General features: G+C 20.4%; 3 protein-coding genes across 4 annotated transcripts in view; 2 read left to right on the forward strand and 1 right to left on the reverse strand.

The window, feature by feature from the left end:
• The window catches only part of LOC102674931, a 7,761-nt gene extending 6,175 nt beyond the window's left edge, over window positions 1-1,586 (reverse strand). Inside the window, exons 1-4 of one of the 2 annotated variants that reach the window (XM_006620536.2) lie at window positions 1,125-1,586; window positions 661-822; window positions 385-582; window positions 1-110 (exon numbers count right to left, since the gene is read on the reverse strand). In XM_006620536.2, coding sequence (XP_006620599.1) covers window positions 1-110; window positions 385-582; window positions 661-822; window positions 1,125-1,143 — 489 coding nt within the window. In that variant the 5' untranslated portion in view covers window positions 1,144-1,586. The remainder of the gene's footprint in view (window positions 111-384; window positions 583-660; window positions 823-1,124) is intronic. The other variant, XM_006620537.2, reaches the window with a different exon arrangement.
• Window positions 1-6,803, forward strand: part of LOC102675139 (sialin) — a 29,310-nt gene extending 22,507 nt beyond the window's left edge. Inside the window, exons 9-10 of the mRNA XM_006620541.2 lie at window positions 6,322-6,407; window positions 6,556-6,803. Of these exons, the coding sequence (XP_006620604.1) occupies window positions 6,322-6,329 (8 nt within the window). The 3' untranslated portion in view covers window positions 6,330-6,407; window positions 6,556-6,803. The remainder of the gene's footprint in view (window positions 1-6,321; window positions 6,408-6,555) is intronic.
• Window positions 6,513-8,551, forward strand: LOC116186214. Its single transcript, XM_031512809.1, has one exon. The coding sequence runs from the start codon at window positions 6,581-6,583 to the stop codon at window positions 8,450-8,452; it is 1,872 nt and encodes a 623-aa protein (XP_031368669.1). The 5' UTR covers window positions 6,513-6,580; the 3' UTR covers window positions 8,453-8,551.
• The last annotated feature ends 271 nt before the right edge of the window (window positions 8,552-8,822 follow it).

The following is an 8,822-nucleotide window of genomic DNA, read 5'->3' on the forward strand; positions in this document are numbered from 1 at the left end:
TGGAAGATTAATTGGTTCTTCAAGTTGTTTCAATTCTACTTCTATCTTTTTAATAGTAGAATACTTATGCAACATTAACTTCATTATTTTCTTTATAAATCCAACATAATCTGTAACAAAATCATATAATTTGCTGAAATTATAATTTCATTTAATTGTTATAATTATTAAAAAAAAATTCTTTTAAAATAGCAACATGGAATAATTAATATATAATATTTTAAGATTAAAATTATCTTATATCCATACATTATAATAAATCAATATTCTATAATTAAACTTAATAGTTTAATTATAAAAAATTATTTTTAATTATAAAGTATATCTATGCTTATAGATTATTATTATATATAACAATTTCAATAAATTTAAAATGATTTTTACCTCTTGGAAATTCTTTGGGACTAACTAATTCCCTAAAGAATTCTTGTGCCACACTGGGATGTTCTATCTCTGAAAGTGTATCTATAAACCAAAACTGAAGAGTTCTGGATTCCTGTGTATGTTTTCCACTTTGAGCACTCACTAAGAATACTCTAAATTGTAAGCAAAGATGTGCTGGATGAACTTCTCCATTTGTTACTATAAAAATTTTATGATATCATTTTTTTTATATTAATATTATTTCAATGTACTGAATAATTATAAAATTTTATATACCAGTAATTGCTTGTTTATTGATAACTATTCCTTTATGATCTCCTCCAGCAACATGAACATTATTCTCATTTCCATTTTCTGTTGGTGATTCTAAACTCTGCCTTTCTATTATAATAGTTGTAGAATTTGCAGTTTTAGATTTCGGAGTCATGACAATGTGTTCTAATAATGAAAAAAAACATGAATAAAATTAATCAATCAGTATAAATTAACAGTTATATATAAAAAATAATTAAATAAATAATAGAATTATAGCAATTATTTATCATTATATTTAAATAAAAAACGTATTTGAAAATCAATTTAAATTCTATAAATATAAAAACTATTAACAGCTGTTTTTATTATATACTTCAACTAAACATTATTGCATAAAAAATAATTCATTATATTAAATTGTAAAATTAAATTTTATGTTTAAATAAATTTATCATTAAAAAAATTTCATTTTTTTATGTACTCACCTGTCTTTTTATCATCCATTTTAGATATCGTTTATTTTATCTTTTATCTGTTTCAAGTAATTTTTCTATGGCATTAAATAAATAATAGATAACAAGAGGAACATTTAAATTTAACAAAAGTTCTTCTTAACAAATCTGCTTGAACTCGTCCGTTCAACAGCAACTATCGTTCTTTACTGCTCAACTTTTCAATCGCCTTCGTATTCGTTACTGTCCCACCACAGTACTTGCGCCTGTCAAATCGAAATATATAACCTCTTTATTCTTTCTAATCAACCTTTCCTGGATACAATAAAAGTATATCTTTAAAAGGTAATGCATAATAGAAAAGATGCACAAAGTTCATTAGCACAAGAAATAGGTGATGTTAGGTGATCGACTTGAATACTCATCGAAAGTTATCGATCGAATTGGTACGATACATGCCACCGCCCTACGCCATATTTATATTTAAGTATGACGCGAATTTCAATATGTCATTTGTTTTTTAAGTATAAATGATATATATTCTAGTTACTATGACGTCATACTTACATATACTTATGCAATCACAATAATATATTATATATGTATTCCTATGTATTATTATATAAAAAATTCTATTATTAACATCATTTATTAAAAATACACTACAATTAATATCTAGTAAATAAAAATAGCATAAATAAATATAATTTAACAAAAAATAACTTTTTTTATAATACAATATTCTTCTTAATAATTATTCTTTACAATTATTACAATTTTTGAACCATAAATCTTAGTATATTATTATATAGACAATTTGATTTCAATTTATTTACATATATTTATATATTTTTATTTCATACATATAAATATAATATTTGAAAATAATTAATTACATAAAATAATTATAACATTTTATATCGTATAAGAAAATTACATTTAAATGTATTAAATTTAATATTAATAAAAAATTTATAAAAATAAATTATGTTAAATTAATAATAGAAAAATATCATTTTATAAATTATGATACATTCACAATGTCACTATAATAAATTTGAAAGATATATATTAAGTCTTAAGAATCATGCTTTATTAACGATCAAAATGCCATCACAGTTCTTTACAAATATTATAAGTTGGTCAACTTGTTACTGTTTTTATGTATCTAGTAAAAAAATTTGAATAAGAATTGTGGAATTTACTTCATGAAATTTCATCGTACGTATAAAATTATCAATCGTACGTATAAAATTAAATATACAATCAATATATATTATCAATATATATTTAAAAATTAATTTATTTAATATCAATTAATTTATTTTATTTAAAATATTTGAAAATATTATTTATTAATATATAATTAATATTATTTATTATACAATTATACAATAATTTAGTAGTACAATTACAAATTGTAGTATTTATTTAATATATTAAATTTCATCAAAAATTCATAAATATTTTTGGTTTTATATGTGGTTTTATATTATGATATATTATGATGTAATAAAAAATTGCATTATATAATTTTTTGTAATTTATTCTTTATTATTTCTTTTTTTATATATGTATTGAAAATATTTATGGTCCATATTAATCATAAATATAATTAAAACACATATAATGGAAACTTTATTTGTATTTGAAATTTACCATATTTCAATATGAAATTGAAAACAGTCACATATTTATGATATAGTTCTTTTTATAAAATTTCTAGTTATTTTTAGAGTTATTTAAAAATATGAATTTATTTTTCATGGATAATTAATACTAAAAAATTTATAAATTATGATTTTATAAATTTTTTTCTTTTTATTAAATTTAATTCTCTAAATATTTTTTATTTACAATGATTAATTTTGATTAATTAATATAATAAATACATTCGATTATTTCATTTAATAAATTCTACTTTTAATCAAATTTAATTATTCAAAATATGTTGAAATTAATTTTATTTTTATAATTAAATTTTGAGGATAATATATTTTACTATCATAATTGTACTCGTATCGTATTTTTAAAATCAATCATTTTTGGTATTTCGAACAATACATCATGAAATAAATAGATTTATATTACTATTTATTAATTTTTTTTTAAATAATATAAAAAATAATATTTATTAATAATTATTATTATGTTTAAATCAATGTTGTGGATTTTAAATCTAAAATTTCTTTTTAATAATTGAAAAAAAATATTTAAATTATAAAAGGAAATTTATTGGTTATAAATTCAATAATGATTAATACATATATATAAAGAAACATATAAAAAATATAAAAAAAAATACATTAATATATTGAATAAAAATGGATTTCTATATTGAATTAACTATGGATTAGTTATATATGATCTTTAAAGAAAATAAATTTCTTATTTCTTGAAATTAACAAAATAGTTCTATTTAATGTATTGTATATATGTTTAGATGTATGTAGGTAAGCCGGCTCTTTGATTTGTCAGGACGTCAAAGCAATGCCACGTACTAGGCTTTAAAGTTGATTCAGCATACGCTCTTACTGAAGAAGATTACGATACATTTAATCATATAACTTCGTAGAACGCGTATCTCGAAGCGTTTAAGCATTTTTTATATTTGTGTTAAACTATTATCTTGTATAGTGCGTGAAAAGAATTCGAATTGGACAAATGAAATATGAACTCTTTCAAAATGTAATATTCTGTAAGTAAAGTTTAATTGCGTTTTATTTTATATGATTCATTCATTCATTAATAAATAGTTAGAAATATAAAAATATATAATAATCATTTATCATGATGTCAATATAACCTATGTTAAATTATGTCAAAGAAAATATTTAGATTTAAAAAAATATATGTTTGCTTTTATTAAGTGTCTTAATACAGAAAAAGAAATATATATTTGATTCAATATATATATCTATTTTTTTGAAATTGTTGATTTCTAAAATTACATCTAAATTTATTATATTATTTATTTTCTAAATTTATTATTATTATTATTTATTTATTCAATTTCAGAATGTAACAATAATGAGAAAAAGAAGTTAACTTTTTTAATTTAAAATTATTCTGTAAAATATCATATGTATGATATATTCTCGGGGAATTCCCTTGCATGCAGTTTCATAACCGTGACCATGATAATTATCGAAATGAACTAAAAAAAGAAACGATATTTAAACAAGGATCGAAGATCAGTTTATATTATGAACAATTCTATAGTCTGTATCAAGTGGTAAATGATAATCTAGATATTAAATTTCACAAAAGATTTCTCGGAATGTGATGGAATTAAAATTTTTATATAGATTATATCGGTTCTATCGTATATATAGATAACAATTATTTTATAATTATAAAGATACATTGTCATTTAGTTAAAGTTTCATTAAAAAAATAATATTATTTTTATTTTTCATGAATGTACACAAATTTAATTATACAGCATAGAAAAATTTTCCGTATTCATTAATCATGTTTTATCTCACAACATTTTTTACATTAATGTCTTTGTTATAACATTCGTTATGTAAAAAATGGTAATTCCATGTATGAGTTCATCGAATTTAAAAGAAAATCCAAAAGGAAAAAACTCATGAGAAGAAATAAATAGATTGAAAATTTTTAAATATTAGTCATTTAATTTGATGAGCTAAGAAGCATCTCATTATCAAAACAAATTTTTAAAACAAGTCACTTGGAATAAATTCTAAATTTTCGAAAGAAGAATATTTATAAAAAATATTTATTTATGTACGTATGAAATATCAATATTCTATTCATAACTTTCATTAATTATATTTTTTATAATTATATATTTAATTATTTTTTTATATTTAAATATTTTATATAAATTATATCTTATTTTTATACTAAAGAAGATATTTTTAATTTAAAATTCTTATCAAATCTCAAAAAGTTTAATCTGAATTATTTATTATAGCAACAAGATTGTTGTATAGAATAGGAATGACAATGTTCCTTCAAGAAGAAATTTTTACAGTAATTTAATGTCGCTATAATATAAACATGATATATTATATTTTGGAAATAATAATCAATGTATAAATATAATAAATACTGTCAAGAATCTTGACAAGATAACATTTAAAACAATAGAATATTGTACTAATTTTAGGATACCAAATTGAATATTTTAAAAATAGAAAAAATATTCGAAAATTTCTTTGACATTCGAAATCATATTAATGAACTGATTATTAATCTGATTGTTTTCTTTTGATAATGTCGTCTTATCTCTTTCAGGAACCGATTTATGATTGGCGATCATTTCATTTTTTCATTTTTCACGTGTATTATTACACATGGATATTATTATACAATTCATCATTACTAAATTCTTTTATATATTATTGGCATTAGAATTGAGAATAGAAGCATATAAAATATTTTCCTTTTTATATAAATAATATTTAAGATATCATAATGCTATAAGTCAAAATAATATTTTAATAATTTAATTTTATAACAATATTTAAAATATTCATCCTCGATAGATGCCATAAATTCGATGTTTCAAAAAAATCAATTAAAAAAAAAGTTAATTAAGATGTAAAATGAGAAACAGAATTAAATTTTTAAAATTTTTTTGAGAATTTTATTCTATTCTTTTTTTTCTTAGAAAAAAACACTGAAGATGCACAGAATAGTCGTAATATTTTAGATATTATAATATGCTCTTCTATTTATAAATACATTAGTTGGAGATAACTTATTTTTATCGAGAATGAATCGATATTTATTTTTTTGATATTAGAAGAAATTTTCAATTCTGAAGAATTCATAAAAAAAATTCATCCAGTTTTGTGACAAACAATCGTACAAATTAATCGAATCAATTGAATTAATAATTTTAAATAATAAAAAATAATAATAATAAAATCTTTATTACGTTTTATTTTTTTAACACATAAAAATCTAAATTAAATTTATCGAAAATTGAATTTTAAAATATATATTCACATTATCATTGTTGATAATTGTTAAATTAAATATTCGAAAAATTTTCTATTATTATATGACTTATTCTTAATTATATATGATAATCGATATAATATGTAATGTGTAATAAAAATGATTAATGATTAATGTGTAATAAAAAAACAAGAAATTTAATCTATGATAATAATATAGATATCAATTGTAAAGATATTTATTTATCTGATAATTAATATTATCGTAGCTTTTAACAGTTTTTATATGTTTGCAGATGTTTAAACATTTAAATGGAAGGATCATCATTCTATAATAAATATCTGGAAAAGAAAAAAACAATAATATCTTAAACGTAGAAAGGTAAGCAATATTCTTCTTTAAATTTTTATTAACATTCTAATTTTTAATTAATATTATAATTTTTTGAAATACATTGATAGAAATTTATTTTTTCTTTTTCTTTTTCAATCGTTTCTATCGGATGATGTTAAAACATACAAATAAAAAGAATTAATAAAATAACAAGATCCACGATGCAGTTGGAAGAAGAATTAAGATTATTGAATATTAATACATGTGTCAAATGTACTGGAGAAAAGAAACTGATTTACGATTGTTTAAATAAGGATCAAAAGAAAGTATATAACAATATATGCAATTTATTTAAGAAAAAAGATAATGCAATTGTTGTGATTAACACTCCAAGCGGGACCGGTAAAACATTTCTTTTATCTACTTTCGTTGCAAATTACGAGAAACCTGTAGCGTATATTACATTCAGAAAAGACCAAGCAAGTGAAATTTCATTGAAGAAGAATAAAACATACACGTATATATCTTTTAGTATGCATTATTTCAATCTATCATATTATGATGCGATTCAAATGTTTAGTTCGTACGGATATGACCAAGTCGAAGAACTTCATAATTTAATAGTATCATCTAAAAAGTTTGTCTGTGAAGATGCAAGTATTTTTATTATAGATATGTATACTATATCATCGCCAAATATGTTACTTTTGTTATATATACTATCACTTAAACATCGACTGCATTTAATTTTTGCTGGATATCACATGCAATTAAATGGAATCAATAAATCTTCATATCATAATGAAAATAATTTTCACATCATTCAAATATTTAACGATTTAATGATAAATCAATTAACTAATACACGAACGTGTGATGCCGTGCTTGAAGATAAATTGACGTGTTTTCGTAAACTTATTCAAAAATTTCAACCTATTGGAAATATCCAATTTTATTATAATTTGCGTTATTTCTTTTATTCTCTTTTTCGATCAAAATATTTCACTGAGGAACGTTTTGATACTGTTTACATAGCTCAAACTCATCGTAAAATTACAATGCGTTTATCTCGTTTTATTAAATATTTGCAGTCGATAGAAAAACCGTATGTCGAAGCGCCATATTTTTATTATAATTCAAATCATGATTGCATCGTGCCACTTTCGAAACGCAAAGAACGAAGAATGAAATTTTTTCCCACTCTGATATTAGTAGAAGGATATAAATATATATATATTAATGAAGATGGTGTTAACAATATTGTTGTATTGGAAAATATAATATATGAAGGTATTAAAATTAAATGTTTAAGAATTCGTTTTGAAAATAATCATGTTAAAGAAATCAAACAAATCAGACTTAATTATTATCAGATTTTACCAGCCTATCGTCTTTGGTTATTAAAGAATGTTATACATATAGATGAATTATGGCAATTTCCTTTACGTCCTTACGCGCTGACATATCATGCTGCTTTAGGACGAACAATTGAAAAAATAAAAGTAGAGCTAAATATTGAGCATTTTGCCAATTTTTTGTACATTGGTCTTAGTTGTGTACGTCACGAATCTGATATCTATAAAATTCATGATGAACAAAATCTTTTAAGTTACATGGTAACGGATTATATGGAAAATGTACGAAATGATACTGAATATTATTACAATTGTCCAATGATAGAATATAATAAACAAGAAATTTTGGCATGTATTACTAATAAAAAGCCTAACAAGTTTATAGATAATATTCATTGGACAACTGTGAATTCTGTGGATTTATTTGAAAAAAATATAGTATTTTTACGTATTGCACGTAGTGTATATCAAGAATCATTATTTCAAAAAAAAGAAGTAAATACACCATTGATGCAAATTACAAAATTTGTTAAAAATAATCCAAATGTGATACTTGAAACGATTAAAATGGCAAGTGTCAATGAAAATAAAAACATTAATAATAATAAAAATAAAAAAAAAAAAATGAAGAAGAAACAACAGAAAAAAGAAAATAAAGAGTGCAAAGAATGTGAATCATTAGTTTATTTAAGAAATGAATATCATCGATGGCTTGTTGCAACTGAAAAAAGCGATTAAAAATTTGCGAGTAAACATAAAAAATTGTTATTTTAATTTTGAAATTAATATTATTGAAAATATTAATTTTTTTAAAGATATAATTTAATATTTTTTCATTTACTAAAATTCATAATATGTCATAGAATTAGCTTTATATTTGATTTTTTATATTTTTATTCATTATTTTTTTCATATGCATATAACTTCTATAAATTAAAAAATTTTTGATATATCTTATTTTTATAATTATAATATATAAAAGATATATTTATATAATATAAAAGAAATATTTTATATTCTTATATTCAAAAATATATTTTTATATCATAATTTTTTGCCATTTTGAAGAAAAATATTGTTTTTTAGTTATATATACACATATATTATA

This window comes from Apis dorsata, unplaced genomic scaffold (genome assembly GCF_000469605.1).
Source record: "Apis dorsata unplaced genomic scaffold, Apis dorsata 1.3 scaffold_517, whole genome shotgun sequence".
NCBI classification, from domain to species: domain Eukaryota; kingdom Metazoa; phylum Arthropoda; class Insecta; order Hymenoptera; family Apidae; genus Apis; species Apis dorsata.